A 21,212-nucleotide genomic window follows, 5' to 3' on the forward strand; every position below is an offset into this window, starting at 1 on the left:
TCATGACTGGCAGATGACCCCTATTGATTTTCAGGTCACTAGGTCAAAGGTCAAGGTCACGGTGACCCGAAATAGTAAAATGGTTTCCGGATGATAACTCAAGAACGCTTATGCCTAGGATCATGAAACTTTATAGGTAGATTGATCATGACTCGCAGATGACCCCTATTGATTCTCAGGACACTATATCAAAGGTCAAGGTCACAGTGACCCGAAAAAGTAAAATGGTTTCCGGATGATAACTCAAGAATGCTTATGCCTAGGATCATGAAACTTCATAGGTACATTGATCATGACTGGCAGATGACCCCTATTGATTTTCAGGTCACTAGGTCAAAGGTCAAGGTCACAGTGACAAGAAATAGTAAAATGGTTTCCGGATGATAACTCAAAAACCCTTATGCCTAGGATCATGAAACTTCATAGGTAGATTGATCATGATTGGCAGATGACCCCTATTGATTTTTAGGTCACTAGGTCAAAGGTCAAGGTCACGGTGACCCGAAATAGTAAAATGGTTTCCGGATGATAACTCAAGAACGCTTATGCCTAGGATCATGAAACTTTATAGGTAGATTGATCATGACTCGCAGATGACCCCTATTGATTCTCAGGTCACTATATCAAAGGGAAAGGTCACAGTGACCCGAAATAGTAAAATGGTTTCCGGATGATAACTCAAGAACGCTTATGGCTACAATCATGAAACTTCATAGGTACATTGATCATGACTCGCAGATGACCCCTATTGATTTTGAAGTCACTAGGTCAAAGGTCAAGGTCATGGTGACCCGAAATGGTAAAATGGTTTCTGGATGATAACTCAAGAACGCTTATGCCTAGGATCATGAAACTTCATATGTACATTGATCATTGACTGGCAGATGACCGCTATTGATTTTCAGGTCACTAGGTCAAAGGTCAAGGGCACGGTGACCCGAAATGGTAAAATGGTCTCCGGATGATAGCTGAAGAACGCTTATGCCTAGGATCATGAAACTTGATAGGTAGATTGATCATGACTCGCAGATGACCCCTATTGATTTTCAGGTCACTAGGTCAAAGGTCAAGGTCATAGTGACAAAAAACATATTCACACCATGGCTGTCACTACAACGGAGAGCCCATATGGGGGGCATGCATGTTTTACAAACAGCCCTTGTTTACATAATACAACATGTATTTCAAATTGCACAACATCTTTGTTTTCCATTCAGCCGAATCACAAAACGCTTGAAATTTATTGCAAATATAATAAGCGCCTGAACAACACGTAGAATATCATGCACACGAATAATGCTGACATTATCCAAATCTAAAGTCTAATAAAATCAAGAATAGAATAAATCACGTCTAAAACCCGTACGAGACCGGATTGTACTTCACTTTGTTAAAAAGCGAAACAGCCGATGTCATTAGCGCTTTCTTTTCACTATTTGGAATTTTTTAGCAAATTTTGGGAAAAAAGTATACTTTTTGCGATTGGGATCGGGCCAAAAAAAAAACCTGGGTTTGTTAGTACCGGTAAGTATGTGATAGTGATGACCCCCTGCACCCACCAAAAAAACTATAATAGAAAATTGAATTCAATGAAGTAACTCTAGGGTATTGTACACATAGCTTTCTCCGTATATATATTTGGAAGAAAGCGTATTAGGATTACTGGATGGTGTCTTCAGAGCATTTTCACTTGCTGTATTAAGTACTTAAATTGAAAATTTCATTAAAGGTTTTCCATGACTTTAAAGTAGATAAAAAACACTGAATACTACAGCAAAACAATTGTGCTTGGTTATCATTTTCCAGTAAAATGAGACCTTATTCACATTTTCATAGCAAACTTGTTTACATCCATATACCTGATTTTGTTGGGACTGTTCCGCTTTTATGATTTTGTACCGCCAAAAACACTCACTAACCAAGGAAAAGTGATATCGGTGATCAAGAGATATTGATGCTGCAATGTATGATGTGGTAGCTAATTGCTACAAATAGAAGTTTTGATACTATATTATTTTGACAACTGTGGATAAGATAAGCTTGGGTAAACAAGCAGATGAAATAAGTGATTTTAATACCAAATAATGTGTTTTTATAAATCACAGAAGTAAATTTCATTTTGGCCCGATTTTTTTAGAAATTTTATTAATTTTATTAACAAATTAATTGGCAATTTTTAACAGAATTTGATTTATAAAATAAATAGTTTGTGATGAGCATGCCTTACGAACTGAAAGGATACATCACTTTAAGGTGTCTGGCCACTAGGTCAAATATGTTAGGACAATTACAAAACAAGAGGGCCTAAAAGGCCCAAAGTCGCTTACCTGAGATTCAAAGGAAATGACCTGTTCTGTGCAGCCCAAGATGTCATTTAAATAATATGTTCTTACCAACTTTCATGACTAGTGATTAGGGTACCCTGGCAGCCACGTTTTTCAACAGACCAGAACAGAGCTACAGATAAGCTTTTTGGGGTAATTGGGTAATACCCTTCAAAATAAGAATGAATTGGGTAATTGGGAACACGTGATTGGGTATCCAAAAGTATCATACCCGCTTATTAAAAAAAAATAATTGGGTATTTGTACCAAAACAAACAAGTGAATTGGGTAATTGCAATAAAACATGAATTTAGCTTCTCAAAACCGTACCTACATAAAGTCACTGTTATGTATTCAATTGCAGTGTAGGTTGTTCCATCTTTCTGCTAAGAGATTCAACAATGGAATTTCTCAACCCACTCATCGAATGCGTTTCTACTTGTTTTTGTTCCAATATGGGCCAGTACTTTCGTTTTGGAAACATAACACACCCCATCATAGGGGGCTGGAACGGTGTTTGAATAGTATAATATAGTGTATTTTGACCGAAAATGCCCAAAACCAAAATTAAATATAATAATATTAACACGGGTTTCAACTCAATTTTTAGCTCATCTATTTTTTGAAAAAAAATTATGAGCTATTGTCATCACCTTGGCGTCGGCGTTGTCGTCCGGTTAAGTTTTGCGTTTAGGTCCACTTTTCTCAGAAAGTATCAATGCTATTGCATTCAAACATGGTACACTTACTAACTATCATGAGAGGACTGGGCAGGCAAAGTTACATAACTCTGGCGTGCAATTTGACAGAATTATGTGCCCTTTTTATACTTAGAAAATAGAAAATTTTGGTTAAGTTTTGCGTTTAGGTCCACTTTTCTCAGAAAGTATCAATGCTATTGCATTGAAACTTGGTACGCTTACTAACTATCATGAGGGGACTGGGCAGGCAAAGTTAGATAACTCTGGCGTGCATTTTTACATAATTATGTGCCCTTTTTATACTTAGAAAATTAAAAATTTTGGTTAAGTTTTGTGTTTAGGTCCATTTTATTTCGTAAGTATCAAAGCTATTGCTTTCATACTTGCAACACTTACTAACTATCATAAGGGGACTGTGCAGGCAAAGTAATGTAACTCTGACTGGCATTTTGACAGAATTATGGGCCCTTTTTATACTTAGAAAATTGAAAATTTGGTTAAGTTTTGTGTTTAGGTCCACTTTATTCCTACAGTATCAAAGCTATTACTTTCATACTTGCAACACTTATTAACTATCATAAGGGGACTGTGCAGGCAAAGTTATGTAACTCTGACTGGCATTTGGATGGAATTATGGGCCCTTTATACTTAGAAAATTGAAAATTTGGTTAAGTTTTGTGTTTTGTCAACTTTACCCCTAAAGTATCATAGATATTGCTTTCATACTTGGAACACTCGCAAACTATCATAAGGGTACAGTAAAAGGACAAGTTGCATAACTCTGGTTGTCATTTTTACGGAATTATGGCCCTTTTTTGACTTAGTAACTTTGAATATATGGTTAAATTTTGTGTTTCGATCCACTTTACTTCTTAACTATCAAGGCTATTGCTTTCAAACTTCAAATACTTTCATGCTATCATGAGGTTACTATACCTGGCAAGTTGAATTTTACCTCGACCTTTGAATGACCTTGACTCTCAAGGTCAAATTATGAAATTTTGCTAAAATTGCCATAACTTCTTTATTTATGATTAGGTTTGATTGATACTTTGACAAAACTACTCTTACCTGACATACCACAATAGACTCCACCCAAACCATCCCCCGTGCCCTCCCCCCCTCCCCCCACCCCGAATCCCCCCCCCCTATTATTATTATTTTTTTTTTAAATCATCTCACAAATGACCACCACACCCTCACACTATACCCCCCCCCCCACCCCCCAATTTTTTTTTTTGAAACGGTAAAAAAACACAAATATTTATTTTTATTATTTTATGTTTGAAATACCGTCCAACCATCGCACCCAAGAATCCCAACCCACCCCCCCCCCTCCCCCCACCCGAATACCCCCCCCCCCAAATGACCACCACACCCTCACACTATACCCCCCCCCCCCCCCCCCCGCCCCCAAATTTAATTTTTTTTTAAACGGTTAAAGAACACAAATATTTAATTTTATTATTTTATGTTTGAAATACCGTCCAACCATCGCACCCAAGAATCCCCGCCCCATGTTTTTTTTTTTTTTGCATTTTTTTTCGCATTTTTGGAAAATAATGTAATAAATGTCCACACCTCCACACTATACACCCCTCTTCACTCCACCCCTCCCTCCTTTGTGATTGAAAATGAGAGTCCCTTCACCTTTAAAAAGAAAATAGATGAGCGGTCTGCACCCGCAAGGCGGTGCTCTTGTTTTATTTTCTGACAGCCATCGATCAGAGTCCCGTTGCATTGCCAAAAAAATAATACAAATAAACCACTTTGGCATTAAGACGTAGCTAAGACAAAGCTCTATCAATAAACAATAACAACTTTTAGCACAAGGCACTGAAAATCTTATTTTGGAGAGCTTAAACATATCTGATTGATGGCTGTCAGAAAATAATTTTTTTAGTTGAAACCCTTGTTGCTTTAATTAAATAAAAAAAAAAAATTTGTTTGCATTTTCGGTCTATACACACTTTATTATACTATCCCAACACCGGTCCAGCCCTCTGTGCACCCCATCAACAAGTTCATCTAAAATACTACCGCAGATGTCCATGGAACAAAACATGGAGTTAATAATGTCATTAACCATGCCCTTTGCAATTGTTTTAGATTTATTTACCACGACAAAGGAATCTATATGTTTATTTTTATTTTTTTTGCGGAACTTTTCGTCTGCCTCGAGACGCCAAACAAAAAATGTTTGACTCGCATGTGTTATCATCTAAACGATTGGTTAATACGTTACCAGATAAAACAAGCGCTTGTCAATAAAGACTCGAGTCAAAACGGCCAAAACAAAACGGGATTTTTCATTACGCATAGAAGGCGGCTCAAATTGGGTATCGGCGATTTGTTTTGCATACCGGTACGCACAGATTTTGAAAAAATTGCCTATCCACCTATTTTTGATTGCGTATTTATACGCAGCTTATATGTAGCTCTGGACCAGAACCATTTTCATACACATCCAAGATATCATTTAAACAAATATACTGACACAGTTTCATGAAGATTCATATGCCCATATAAGGAAAAATGCCCCGCCCACTGGTGGCCATGTTTTTCAAGCAACTGGAACCACTTTCGAACTTATCCAAAATATCATTGGGACAAATCTTGTGACAAAGTTTCATGATTATCGTACAACAAATATGGCTTCTAGAGTTTTAACAAGGTTTAACTATAGCTATATAAGGAAAAATGCCACGCCCCCTTTGCGGCCATGTTTTTCCACCAACCAGAACCATTTTCGAACTCATCCAAGATATAATTGGGACAAATCATCTGACCGAGTTTCATGATGATCGAACAATAAATGTGGCCTCTAGAGTGTTAACAAGGTTTTACTAAAGCATGATATATAGCCATATTAGGAAAAATGCCCCGCCCCCTGGTGGCCATGTTTTTCCACCAACCAGAACCATTTTCGAACTCATCCAAGATATCATTAGGACAAATCTTCTGACCAAGTTTCATGAAGATCGGAAAATAAATGTGGCCTCTAGAGTGTTAACAAGGTTTTACAATAGCCATATTAGGAAAAAGCCCCGCCCCCTGGCAGCCATGTTTTTCAACCAACCAGCATCAATTTTTAACTCGTCCAAGATATTATTGGGGTGAATCTTCTGACCAAGTTTCATGGAGATTGGACAATAAATGTGACCTCTAGAGTGTTAACAAGATTTTACAATAGCCATATATAGCTATATAAGGAAAAATGCCCCGCCCCTTGGCAGCCATGTTTTTAAAGCAAACGTAACCATTTTGGAACTCATTCAAGATATCATTGAGACCAATCTTCTGACCAAATTTCATGAAGATTGGACAATAAATGTGGCCTCTAGAGTGTTAACAAGGTTTTACTAAAGCCATATATAGCCATATAAGGAAAAATGCCCCGCCCATTGGCAGCCATAATTTTCAAGCAAACATAACCATTTTCGAAATCATCCAAGATATAATTGAGACCAATCTTCCAACCAAATTTCATGAAGGTTGGACAATAAATGTGGCCTCTAGATTGTAAACAAGGTTTTACAAAAGCCATATAAGGAAAACTGCCCCGCCCCCTGTCGGCCATGTTTTTTCACCGATCTGGACCATTTTCAAACTCGTCTGAGATATCAATGAAACCAATGTTTTGACCAAGTTTCATGATGATTGGGCAAAATTGTGACTTCTAGAGTGTTCACAAGGTTTCTCTATAGCCATATAAGGAATACTGCCATGCCCCCTGACGGCCATGTTTTTCAACGGACTGTAACCATTTTTGAACTCAACCAACATATCATTTAGACAAACATTTTGACAAATTTACATGAAGATTGGGCATCAAATGTGACTTCTACAGTGTCCACAAGGTTTTTCTTTTTTGGACCTAGTGACCTAGTTTTTGACCCAGCATGACCCAGTTTCAAACTCAGTCGAGGTATCAATGGGACACATGTTCTGATCAAATTTCATGAAGATCAGACAATAAATGTTGCCTCTAGAGTGTTCACAAGGCAAAATGTTGACGACGGACGACGGACAAAAAACGATCACAAAAGCTAACCATGAGCACGTTGTGCTCAGGTGAGCTAAAAAAATGTGCTGATTTTTGCCAGAAAATTGTAGCATATATGCAAGTACAAAATGTATTTAACTGATGGAAATGGAAGCTTTAAATGAAACAAGAATTCTAATTGGTCACATTTTATGTTAAGAATGATAAAAGATTTTATTGAAGACTAAACAGGATGGGTATTATTGTCCCCTACTGGTGAAACTGGAGGGGACTTATGGTTTGCACTCCGTCTGTCAGTCTGTCACACTTTTCTGGATCCTGCGATAACTTTAAAAGTTCTTCATATTTTTTCATGAAACTTGAAACATGGATAGATGGCAATATAGAGATTATGCACATCATTTAATTTTGTTCCTACATCAAAAATTCTGGTTGCTATGGCAACAAATAAAAAAATAAATATATATACTGACAATGGTGGAGTTTCACCGGTAGGGGACCATATTGCTTGGCAATCTCTTGTTATTATTGCAATTGTCGCTTGCCTTTGTAATGAAATAGAATACCAGCAGAAAAAGTAAGAATTTACCTTCAAACAATGTATACCTGTGGAGTTTCATTACCTCTATTTTGCAGGTAACAGAGGCAGACTGTAGAGAGATTGTGGCTACATGCAAAGAGAACAATGTGATACTGTCTGTATGTCATGTGCTCCGGTACATCCCCTGGGTAAAGAAAGTGAAGGAAATCATAGACAGCGGGGCCATTGGAGATGTGGTCAACATCAACCATACTGAGCCAGTATGTACTGCATGTTTAAATGGACAATCCATTGAGAAAATGCTTTGTAGGTTACAGTATTCTCCTGAATTGAGATGTTCAATGCTATAGTCTCTAAATCATTCTTGTTGATTTACTGGAAGACTATTTTTAGCTTGACTGTTATATATAAAATATATATAGTGGAGCTATCCTACTCACCCCGGCGTCGGCGTTAGCGTCTGCATTAGCGTAAGCGTGCAAAAAATATGAAAGTTTTCGTACTACCCCAAATATTTTCATTGTGCCTTGACATATTGCTTTCATATTTTGCATACTTGTTTACCAACATCACCCCAACCTATAAACAAGAGCAGACAACTCTATCAAGCATTTTGTCATAATTATGGCCCCTTTTCCACTTACATTATGCAGCAAATGTTAAAGTTTGCGTACTACCCCAACTATTTTCAATGTCCCTTTACAAATTGCTTTCATATTTTGCATATGTACTTGTTAACCATCATGACCCCAACTTATAAACAAGAGCAGACAACTCTATCAAGCATTTAGTTATAATTATTTCCCCTTTTATACTTAAAATATGAATATTATTGATAAATCTATGTTAAAGTTTGCGTTCTACCCCAAATATTTCCTATATCCTTTGACATATTGCTTTTATATGTTGCATACTTGTTTACCAACATGACCCCAACCTATAAACAAGAGCAGACCACTGTATCAAGCATTTTGACACAATTATGGCCCCTTGTACACTTAGATAATTGAACATTTTGCTTAAATTGCCATAAGTTCTTTATTTATGATCACAGTTTATAATTACTTTGACAAAACAACACTTACCTGAATACCACAATGGATTCCACCCAAGCAATACCCCACGCCCCTACCCAGAATCCCTCACCCCCCCCCCCCCCCCTCAACCTCCCCCCCACCCATTTTGTTTCCTTAAACATTATCTAATAAATTACCACACACCAAATTATACCCCCCTCTCACCCCCCACCCCCCCCTACCCCCCCCACCCCCCCCATTTTTATTATGTCCCCCACTATAGTAGTGGGGGACATATTGTTTTTGCCCTGTCTGTCTGTTGGTCTGTTGGTCTGTCTGTCTGTTTGCGCCAACTTTAACATTTTGCAATAACTTTTGCTATATTGAAGATAGCAACTTCATATTTGGCATGCATGTGTATCTCATGAAGCTGCACATTTTGAGTGGTGAAAGGTCAAGGTCAAGGTCATCCTTCAAGGTCAGAGGTCAAATATATGTGGCCAAAATCGCTCATTTTATAAATACTTTTGCAATATTGAAGATAGCAACTTGATATTTGGCATGCATGTGTATCTCATGGAGCTGCACATTTTGAGTGGTGAAAGGTCAAGGTCAAGGTCATCCTTCAAGGTCAGAGGTCAATTATATGTGACCAAAATCGCTCATTTTATGAATACTTTTGCAATATTGAAGATAGAAACTTGATATTTGGCATGCATGTGCATCTCATGGAGCTGCTCATTTTGAGTGGTGAAAGGTCAAGGTCAAGGTCATCCTTCAAGGTCAGAGGTCAAATATATGTGGCCCAAATCGCTTATTTTATGAATACTTTTGCAATATTGAAGATAGCAACTTGATATTTGGCATGCATGTGTATCTCATGGAGCTGCACATTTTGAGTGGTGAAAGGTCAAGGTCAAGGTCATCCTTCACAAGGTCAAGGTCATCCTACAATGTCAAACATCATATAGGGGGACATTGTGTTTCACAAACACATCTTGTTTTTTTTTAAACATCATTAATAAATTACCACACCCCACATTATACACCCCTCTCACCCCCCTACCCCCCCCCTACCCCCCCCCCCCCCCCCCCCCCCTAAATTTTTTTTCCCTTTTTTTATTTTTGAAGATCTTCTAATAAATTACTGAATATGAACAATTTCCCCATGATGGCTTACGTTATACTGTCAAGCACTCGAATAGTCGAGCACGCTGTCCTCTGACAGCTCTTGTTTTGTAAGACACTGGTTTCGGTATTCTTTTAAAATCTTTGTAATGATTTAAAATTAAAGACTACAGTGAGAAACTTCTGTGAAGGCAGGTTACGCTTAACTTAAATGTAGCTGGAGAAATTACTGAAATAAAAAACGTTAATACAATTTCTATAAGCTAAATATAAACTTTATCGCATACAGTTTATCACATATTTAAAATAATTTATTGTGTGTGATTTTTCACAAATAACAAAATATGCACTTGTTATAAAAAGTTTTGTTCAACTATTCAATACAGATGGTTATTAAATTGAATATAAACAATAAGTTCGACAAAAATGTCTTTACAAATTACAAAATATGCAACTACAATATTTATGTTTTGCTCAAAAAATATATACATGCATAAATGATGGATTTAATAAATTTATTTCTTAAATTGTACAGAAAATTTGGAGGATAAAACGTTATACAAGAGTAATCATATTCAGGAATACAAAGAAAGAGTTTTGGGAACTAAATCATGTCCAGAAAACAAGTCAGCCAAACTTGGACGTTTCAAAATAAGTGTCATAATTTATAATCTATGACTTTTAAGAATTGTATGGTTGTCCTGCAATTGCAGGTGGGTTTCTGGCATTTTGCCCACTCCTTTGTGCGCGGTAATTGGCACAAGGAGAGTTACAGTTCGTTCTCACTGCTGGCCAAGTGTTGTCATGATGTAGACCTCATCTGCTACTGGATGTCTGGCAGGAAATGTGAGAGGGTCTCCTCGTTTGGTCACCTCAGTCACTTTCATAGTGGTGATAAGGTATGTTGAGCATGGATAAGGTATGTTGAGCGGTGATAAGGTATGTTGAGCGGAGATAAGGTATGTACAGAGCAGTGATAAGGTATGTAGAGAAACAAATTATTTAATCATTTATGTCTGTGTGATAGAATTTACTTACCATATCTTATTACTTTTTAAGCCACATTTTTAGCTCATCTATTTTTTGAAAAAAAATTATGAGCTATTGTCATCACCTTGGCGTCGGCGTCGGCGTTGGCGTTGGCGTTGGCGTTGGCGTCGGCGTCCGGTTAAGTTTTGCGTTTAGGTCCACTTTTCTCAGAAAGTATCAATGCTATTGCATTCAAACTTGGTACACTTACTTACTATCATGAGGGGACTAGGCAGGCAAAGTTAGATAACTCTGGCGTGCATTTTGACAGAATTATGTGCCCTTTTTATACTTAAAAAATTGCAAATTTTGGTTAAGTTTTGCGTTTAGTTCCACTTTTCTCAGTAAGTATCAATGCTATTGCATTCAAACTTGGTACACTTACTTACTATCATGAGGGGACTGGGCAGGCAAAGTTAGATAACTCTGGCATGCATTTTGACAGAATTATGTGCCCTTTTTATACTTAGAAAATTGACAATTTTGGTTAAGTTTTGTGTTTAGGTCCATTTTATTCCTTAAGCATCAAAGCTATTGCTTTCATACTTGCAACACTTACTAACTATCATAAGGGGACTGTGCAGGCAAAGTAATGTAACTCTGACTGGCATTTTGACAGAATTATGTGCCCTTTTTATACTTAGAAAATTGAAAATTTGATTAAGTTTTGTGTTTAGGTCCACTTTATTCCTACAGTATCAAAGCTATTGCTTTCATACTTGCAAGATTTATGAACTATCATAAGGGGACGGTGCAGGCAAAGTTATGTAACTCTGACTGGCATTTGGACGGAATTATGGGCCCTTTATACTTAGAAAATTGAAAATTTTGTTAAGATTTATGTTTTGGTCACTTTACCCCTAAAGTATCATAGATATTGCTTTCATACTTGGAACACTCACAAACTATCATAAGGGTACAGTAAAAGGACAAGTTGCATAACTCTGGTTGTCATTGTTACGGAATTATGGCCCTTTTTTGACTTAGTAACTTTTAATATATGGTTAAATTTTGTGTTTCGATCCACTCGAAGTATCAAGGCTATTGCTTTCAAACTTCAAATACTTACATGCTATCATGAGGTTACTGTACCTGGCAACTTGAATTTTACTTTGACCTTTGAATGACCTTGACTCTCAAGGTCAAATTATTAAATTTTGCTAAAATTGCCATAACTTCTTTATTTATGATTAGATTTGATTGATACTTTGATGAAACTACTCTTACCTGACATACCACAATAGACTTCACCCAAACCATCCCCCGTGCCCTCCCCCCCCTCCCCCCCCTCCCCCCCCCCTAATTTTTTTTTTTTTTTTTTTTTTTTTTTTATAAGATCATCTCACAAATGACCACCACACCCTCACACTATACCCCCACCCCACCCCCCCCCACCCCCCCCCCCAAATTTTTTTTTTTGATTTTTTTTTTTTTTTTTTTTTTTTAAGATCATCTCACAAATTATCACCACACCCTCACACTATACCCCCCCCCCCCCCCCCCCGATTTTTTTTTTTTTTTTTTTTTTTTTTCGCTTTTTTGGAAGATAATGTAATAAATGTCCACAACCCCACACTATACACCCCTCTTCACTCCACTCCTCCCTCCTTTGTGATTGAAAATGAGAGTCCCTTCACCTTTAAAAAGAAAATAGATGAGCGGTCTGCACCCGCAAGGCGGTGCTCTTGTTAATTTCTTTTGTAATGTCAATACAATGCAATCTAAATGGATGAAACATAACAGAATGTAGTACATTTGCCCCTTCGGACATTTTCCACTTCATGTAATCAGGACTTAACGGACATTTGCCTCTTTGACCAAATTATCAAGGTGGAAATTTGCCCCATGTGAGAGACTAAGACTTGCAGGAACCACCTGCCATGGGTGGACATATAAATGGGCGTGTTGTGTTCATTTCCCATATCTGCTAGGACCATAATTTTTGATTAAAATGACAGTTTCTCCGAGCTGCAACCTCTGCTAGTGTCACTGTTGTTGTTAGAATAAACAGACACAGGGCATTCCAAGGTGAGCAGGGATGCTCCATATAAGGCAAAAGTTATAAGTAGATCTGATGTTTAGGGGCCATTCTTGAACTTCGATTGGTCAGGCCTAAAACTCATGCATAATAATTATTTGAATTTCTATTTCAAGTCGCCCAACTCTTCAGTGTACTTAGAACCTTGAAACAAGTAGGTTGGTCACTCATGTGCTAGTAGACTCTGAAACTAGTGGGTCTGGCACAACTTTTAATCATTTTTGGGGACTACAGATAGCAATATGCAGTAAGTAATATTTTGTGTTACCTCATAATTGTCAGTTTTATGAGAGAATTAATTTTCCTTATTGATAGTATTCCTAACATTTTATCAGTAAATTTTTGATATCTTAATAAGATTAGATTTTTGGTAAAGGGCAGGAAAACCACACATAATGTTATATGTTAATTGATTGATGTATAAGTGTGATCTGTATGAATGTACAATTATGTATTCACGAGATATTGTTTGTATCATGACCCATACGACTTTTTGTTAAATCATGTATTTTATATAATGCATGCGTCTGATTGAATGCTGTGTTATGTTTAGGTAACTTTTTAAATTGCAGATAACCGTCTTAACGTCTTCGAGTCTTAAGGTCTTAACATCTTCGTCTTCTGCACTTCATTTAATATATGTTGGCGTCAATCAATAAAGTGAAGAATTTTATTATACAAGACGCGTGTGTTGCGTTGTCTTCTAAGCCCCCAAAAGGTGATCGCGCCAGGAGTTGAGTCTCTATACTCCGTGGCACAGATATTGCATAATTTAAAGTTACTGCGAAAGGAACTTGACAATTATCGCATAAGAAGAGTTACGGCGTAACCTCTGTTTTCATACACCCCTTCACTCAAATTCTCAAGGTGGACATTTGCCTCTTCGGACATTTGCCCCTCTATTTCTATAGTGCCTTTAATTGTGAATTCAATGGTGGTTTGAAGAGAGTTCATTCATGATATGCTTATAGCTTATACATGCGATTCATTCTTTTTGATAATTGTACTTTCAAATGAATTTAATTTAAACAGAACTCAACTGTGTCGTTAAAATTGTGTTATTTTTGTCATAAAATAATTTTAGAATTATTTATTTTTGTACATTTATTTTCCTTTTTTATAAATGTTCTTTTTCAAATATGTTTACCTGAACATGCTTGTTTCATACCAATTTTGATAACACAAGTTTATAAATATCTTACATTTTCACAACCATTACAACTATAACAGTAATAATTAATTACCATTATGCTTTAACTTTGATGCTCTAGATCAATATCTTCATTAATTAATTAATTGCATACCACCTCTTTAATGGTAAAAAAACTGTAACATAAATTAGTTTAAGTATTCTTATTATCAATAATAATGCAATAGAGGACAATTGTCCAAAGGGGCAAATGACCACTTTGAGAAATTGAGTGCAGGGCTAATGTCCACCTTGAGAATTTGAGTGTCACGATCAAATGTCCGTTTAGTCCTGATTTCATGAAGGGGCAAATGTCCGAAGGGAAAAATGTCCGTATACCAACATAATAGTATTTTCATTCATTTATTGTCCCCTACCGGTTTCACCGGAGGGGACTTATGGTTTGCGCTCCGTCTGTCAGTCCGTCCATTAGTCCGCCCGTCCGTTCGTCCACCACACTTTGCTGGGTCCTGCGATAACTTTCAAAGTTCTTAATATTTTTATGCCCCCCTTTGAAGAAGAGGGGGTATATTGCTTTGCTCATGTCGGTCTGTCGGTCGGTCTGTCGGTCCGTCCACCAGGTGGTTGTCAGACGATAACTCAAGAACGCTTGGGCCTAGGATCATGAAACTTCATAGGTACATTGATCATGACTCGCAGATGACCCCTATTGATTTTGAGGTCACTAGGTCAAAGGTCAAGGTCACGGTGACCAGAAATAGTAAAATGGTTTTTGAATGATAACTCAAGAACGCATACACCTAGGATCATGAAACTTCATGGGTACATTGATCATGACTCGCAGATGACCCCTATTGATTTTGAGGTTACTAGGTCAAAGGTCAAGGTAACGGTGACCCGAAATAGTAAAATGGTTTCTGGATGATTACTCAAGAACGCATACGCCTAGGATCATGAAACTTCATGGGTAGATTGATCATGACTCGCAGATGACCCCTATTGATTTTGAGGTCACTAGGTCAAAGGTCAAGGTCACGGTGACCCGAAATAGTAAAATGGTTTTCGGATGATAACTCAAGAACGCATACGCCTAGGATCATGAAACTTCATAGGTAGATTGATCATGACTTGCAGATGACCCCTATCGATTTTGAGGTCACAAGGTCAAAGGTCAAGGTCACGGTGACCAGAAATAGTAAAATGATTTTCGGATGATAACTCAAGAACGCTTTTGCCTAGGATCATGACACTTCATAGGTACATTGATCGTGACCCGCAGATGACCCCTATTGCTTTTCAGGTCACTAGGTCAAAGGTCAAGGTCACAGTGACAAAAATCGTATTCACACAATGGCTGCCACTACAACGGACAGCCCATATGGGGGGCATGCATGTTTTACAAACAGCCCTTGTTTCATGAAACTTGACACATGGATAGATGGAAATATGGACATTATGCACGTCATTTCATTTTGTTCCTACGTCAAAAATTCTGGTTGCTAAGGCAACAAATAGACTAGAAATACTGCTGAAAATGGTGGTTTTCTGGATCCTGCGTTAACTTTAAAAGTTCTTAATATTTTTTCACAAAACTTCCAACATGGATAGATGGCAATATGGACATTATGCACGTCATTTCATTTCGTTCCTATGTCAAAAATTGCTATGGCAACCAAAATTTTTTTTTTAAATCTTAAAATGGTGGAATTTCTGACAACGGTTGAGCCGGTAGGGGACAATTTTGCTTGACAATAGCCTTGTATTTCATTTTTTGTTTCTCCAATTTATGGTGGTTTACAAACAGATTCAAATGTCAGAGGAAAAATGAAGTGACCTTTTGAACCCATTCATTTCTGTACCTGCTAATTGGTCGAAGTAACAGGATATAATATTTGACAAAAATTCTTTTGCTGGACCTGTTATGTTGAGAGTGATAAAACAGTCTGTAGTATACATTTTCAGTTCTACTCTGCGAAAATAATCTAAAGCAGCCATATATTCATGTCCCTGTGTTATTGTGTATTCAGCCCAAAGATGCTGCAGACAGATGCCTGGACTGTCCTGCTCACGTTGAGACTACCTGTCCTTACTCTGCTAAAAAGCTCTATCTAGGGTTTGTGAAAACGGTACATACAAATAATTGGATTATTGTTTCTCAATTAGAAATTGAAGTGTATGTGACAAAGCCTTTGCCTTTTAAGATAAGTTAAAAAAAAAAAAAGTGTTTGGAAAACAGTTTGGAAAATGTTTTATTAACAGTACATTTTTGCTTTCTGACCATTCATGGCAATACAGAAAACATATCTAATTTCTAATAAGCATGGTTTATCAACAGTTATTTTCAAATTAACAATAGGTTGGTCCTGTTTATCAAAATAAATGTTTATGAATGTTCATATAAAATCTGCATGAATCTTAATTGATTGTTACTTAGACTACAGCATGGGCTTTGGAAGTAATTTAATAAGTATCAGATGTATTGTTCAGGGTATAGTAAATATTGCGGCCTCAAATACTTATGTTGACCTGGGCAATTGGCCTCATTTGTCATCACTCTCCCCTGGGTTCAATATTTAAATAACCCCTTAACACCTGTGATATTTATATAATGTAGTGTGTATTTCATGAAGGTATTACAATGTTGCAGACAGATAATATTTGCACATTCACTCATTTAAAGGTAGCAGAAAATGTTTTTCAATTACTGAAAATGTCAGATTGTCTCACAAATTTCCATTTGTAAATAAGAATCAAATAGTGTATGTACTTTTTCACCTTGTTGTTTTTATAGTGGTTACAAAGCCCATTACTTCCATGCGTGAATCACTCTAGTACATGACTTCTCTGATCATGTAATTTCAGGGTCACACAGGCTGGCCAGTGTCAGTCATATGTGATACACCAGATATAGAGAATGTCACGCAGGCCCTCAGGGATGGACCGTATGGTCGCTGTGTATACAATATGGACAATGATGTCGTCTCTAATCAGGTAGGATCTCCTGCCTTCTTGTATGTGCCTGAGTACAGCGCGCCTATTGTCAGAACAATAAGTCGAAGCTTTTGAGACTCTACAAGTCACAATTTTGTTCAATCTTCATGAAACTTGTTGAGCATTTTAATGCCCCTGGTAGGGTGGCATATAGCAGTTGAACTGTCTCGTCAGTCAGTATGTCAGTATGTGTGTATGTCAGTCTGTCCGTCCGTCCGAAAAAAACTTTAACATTGGCCATAACTTTTTCACTATTAAAGATAGCAACTTGATATTTGGCATGCATGTGTATCTCATGGAGCTGAACATTTTGAGTGGTGAAAGGTGAAGGTCAAGGTCATCCTTCAAGGTAAAATATCAAATATATGGCGTCTGTCCGTCCGAAAACTTTAACATTGGCCATAACTTTTTATGTCCCCCACTATAGTAGTGGGGGACATATTGTTTTTGCCCTGTCTGTTGGTCTGTTGGTCTGTCTGTTGGTCTGTCTGTTGGTCTGTTGGTCTGTTTGCGCCAACTTTAACATTTTGCAATAACTTTTGCTATATTGAAGATAGCAACTTCATATTTGGCATGCATGTGTATCTCATGAAGCTGCACATTTTGAGTGGTGAAAGCTCAAGGTCAAGGTCATCCTTCAAGGTCAGAGGTCAAATATATGTGGCCAAAATCGCTCATTTTATGAATACTTTTGCAATATTGAAGATAGCAACTTGATATTTGGCATGCATGTGTATCTCATGGAGCTGCACATTTCGAGTGGTAAAAGGTCAAGGTCAAGGTCATCCTTCAAGGTCAGAGGTCAAATATATGTGGCCCAAATCGCTTATTTTATGAATACTTTTGCAATATTGAAGATAGCAACTTGATATTTTGCATGCATGTGCATCTCATGGAGCTGCACATTTTGAGTGGTGAAAGGTCAAGGTCAAGGTCATCCTTCAAGGTCAGAGGTCAAATATATGTGGCCCAAATCACTTATTTTATGAATACTTTTGCAATATTGAAGATAGCAACTTGATATTTGGCATGCATGTGTATCTCATGGAGCTGCACATTTTCAGTGGTGAAAGGTCAAGGTCAAGGTCATCCTTCACAAGGTCAAGGTCATCCTTCAAGGTCAAACGTCATATAGGGGGACATTGTGTTTCACAAACACATCTTGTTCAATATTGAAGATAGCAACTTGATATTTGTCATGCATCTGTATCTCATGAAGCTGCACATTTTAAGTGGTGGAAGTTCAAGGTCAAGGTCATCCTTCAAAGTCAAGGGTAAAAAAAATAAATAAAAAATAATAATTTCAAAGCAGCGTTCTCATGAAGCTGCACATTTTGAGTGGTGGAAGTTCAAGGTCAAGGTCATCCTTCAAGGTCAAGGTCATCCTTCAAGGTCAAAAGTCAAAAACAAAATTCAAAGTGGCGTTATCATGAAGCTGCACATTTTGAGTGGTGGAGGTTCAAGGTCAAGGTCATCCTTCAAGGTCAAGGTCATCCTTCAAGGTCAAAGGTAAAAAAATAAAAAAATAAATTTCAAAGCGGAGTTCTCATGAAGCTGCGCATTTTGAGTGGTGGAAGTTCAAGGTTGAGGTCATCCCCCAAGGTCATCCCTAATGGTCAAAGGTAATTTTTTTTTTTTAAATTCAAAGCGGCGCAATAGGGGGCATTGTGTTTCTGACGAACACATCTCTTGTTTTTTCTGTTTGTATGTCAGCCTAGTGAGAAAAAGGTTCCAGTGAGTGGTACATATGTAACGTGTTCTGAGAAAACTGGGCTTAATGCATGTGTGTAAAGTGTCATCCCAGATTAGCCTGTGCAGTCTGCACAGGCTAATCAAGGACGACACTTTCCGCTTTTATGTCATTTTTCGTTTAAATGAATTCTCTTATTAGATAAAATCTTATTTAGACGGAAAGCGTCGTCCCTGATTAGCCTGTGCAGACTTGTCAAAACGCCGCAACTTTTCCCAACCCAAAGAGAGACCCAGCCCCATTCCCAAAATGGTGAAAAAACACAAAATGTTGTGTTGATTGTATTATTAGGTATATAAAGGTATTAAGAGTATTAGAGAAATGTTACTGAGTTGGATTGCCAAGTGTGCATAATACTCATGGCACAACTGTGACCATTTCATGTTTTTAAATGAGATCTTGCCAATAAGATGAAAATAAAGAAGTGCCTTTGCATTGAGTTGCCACATAATGGGGTTTACCATACATACCCAGTGACCATGTTCATCAACATAGTTTTACTTATAATGAATACATAATGTTATGTTCAAACAATTTGTATATTACTTGGTAACACTGAACTTTATTTGTATCAATCTTTATCATGCCACCTCTTTAGAATAGAAACATGAATACTGTTATCACGATGGAGGTCTGTCCTTAGACAAAAACTTGCCAGACAAGGAACCCTTGCATTTTTCAATGTACAACATTCATATTTTCATGCAAGTTTTTATGATATGAGGTTAAGCATATTCTTCTTGCATTAACCTACATAAAATTGCAAAATTCATTATCCCTTTTTATGCTCCCCCAAAATTTTTTTTTGGGGGGGAGCATATAGTCGCTGCTTTGTCTGTTCGTGCGTGTGTGTGCGCGTGTGTGTGTGTCTGTCTGTCCGTCCGAACACAATTTTTGTCCGGGCTATTTCTCAGCAACTAATGACCGGAATTCAATGAAACTTTATGGGAAGCTTCACTACCAAGAGGAGATGTGCATATTATCAGCAGGTTCTGGTTGGATGATTTTTCACAGAGTTATGGCCCTTTGAAATTTTCTATTAACTGTACATATTGAGCAATTCTTGTCCGGGCTATTTCTCAGCAACTAATAACCGGAATTCAATGAAACTTTATGGGAAGCTTCACTACCAAAATGAGATGTGCATATTTTCAGCCGGTTCTGGTCGGATGATTTGTCACAGAGTTATGGCCCTTTGAAATTTTCCATTAACTCTACATATAGTGCAATTCTTATCCGGGCTATTTCTCAGCAACTAATGACCGGAATTTGATTAAACTTTTTGGGAAGCTTCACTACTAAGAGGAGATGTGCATATTATCAGCCGGTTCTGTTGGATGATTTTTCACAGAGATATGGCCCTTTGAAATTGTCCATTGTACATAAAGTGCAATTCTTGTCAGAGCTATTTCTCAGCAACTTATTACGGGAATTCAATGAAACTTCATGGGAAGCTTCACCACCAACAGGAGATGTGCATATTATCAGCCGGTTATGGTCGGATGATTTTTCACAGAGTTATGGCCCCTTGAAACTTTCTATAAACTGTACATATAGTGCAATTCTTGTCTGGGCTATTTAAGTTATGCCCCTCAAGACGTTTCCTTTTATCTGAATATATAGTGCAATATTGTGACAAAAAAAACTTTGGGGAGCATCACCGTCTCTGACGGTTTCTTGTTCTAATTAGAACCCAAACAACAATCATCGAAGGGGGGGGGGGATTCATCACTAGAATGTTAGGCCCATATCTGCATGGCTTGTTGGTTACAGTAAGGCCCATATCTGTATGATGTTTTTATTAAAATCAGCCCCTTATCTGAATGCTGTATTGGTTAGAATGAGGCCCATGTCTGTATGATGCCTTGGTTAAAATAAGGCCCCACCTGAATGATGCCTTGGTAAGAATAAGGTCCACATCTGTATAATGTCTTGGTTAGAATAAGGCCCATGTCTGTATGATGTCTTTATAAAAATAAGGCCCACATCTGTATAATGTATTGGTTAGAATAAGGCCATATCTGTATGATGCCTTGGTTAAAATAAGACCCATGTCTGTATGATGTCTTTATTAAAATAAGGCCACTATCTGAATGCTGTATTGGTTAGAATAAGGCCACATCTGTATAATGCCTTGGTTAAAATAAGACCCATGTCTGTATGATGTCTTTATTAAAATAAGGCCCTTATCTGAATGCTGTATTGGTTAGAATGAGGCCCATGTCTGTATGATGCCTTGGTTAAAATAAGACCCATGTCTGTATGATGCCTTGGTAAGAATAAGGTCCACATCTGTTTGATGCCTTGGTTAGAATAAGACCCATGTCTGTATGATGCCTTGGTTAAAATAAGACCCATGTCTGTATGATGCCTTGGTAAGAATAAGGCCCACATCTGTTTGATGCCTTGGTTAGAATAAGGCCCATGTCTGTATGATGCCTTGGTTAAAATAAGACCCATGTCTGTATGATGCCTTGGTAAGAATAAGGCCCACATCTGTTTGATGCCTTGGTTAGAATAAGACCCATGTCTGTATGA

The 21,212-nt window shown here is 37.5% G+C and overlaps 1 protein-coding gene across 41 annotated transcripts in view; it reads left to right on the plus strand.

Moving 5' to 3' along the window:
• The window catches only part of LOC127876940 (myo-inositol 2-dehydrogenase-like), a 103,067-nt gene that overhangs the window by 59,803 nt on the left and 22,052 nt on the right, over positions 1-21,212 (plus strand). For 21 of the 41 annotated variants that reach the window (XM_052422481.1, XM_052422495.1, XM_052422491.1 and 18 more), the window contains 4 exons: positions 7,668-7,832; positions 10,430-10,615; positions 15,961-16,059; positions 16,796-16,924. In XM_052422481.1, the coding sequence (XP_052278441.1) occupies positions 7,668-7,832; positions 10,430-10,615; positions 15,961-16,059; positions 16,796-16,924 (579 nt within the window). The remainder of the gene's footprint in view (positions 1-7,667; positions 7,833-10,429; positions 10,616-15,960; positions 16,060-16,795; positions 16,925-21,212) is intronic. The other 20 variants (XM_052422476.1, XM_052422483.1, XM_052422469.1 and 17 more) reach the window with 5 other exon arrangements.

The sequence above is a fragment of the Dreissena polymorpha genome, chromosome 4 (genome assembly GCF_020536995.1).
Source record: "Dreissena polymorpha isolate Duluth1 chromosome 4, UMN_Dpol_1.0, whole genome shotgun sequence".
NCBI classification, from domain to species: domain Eukaryota; kingdom Metazoa; phylum Mollusca; class Bivalvia; order Myida; family Dreissenidae; genus Dreissena; species Dreissena polymorpha.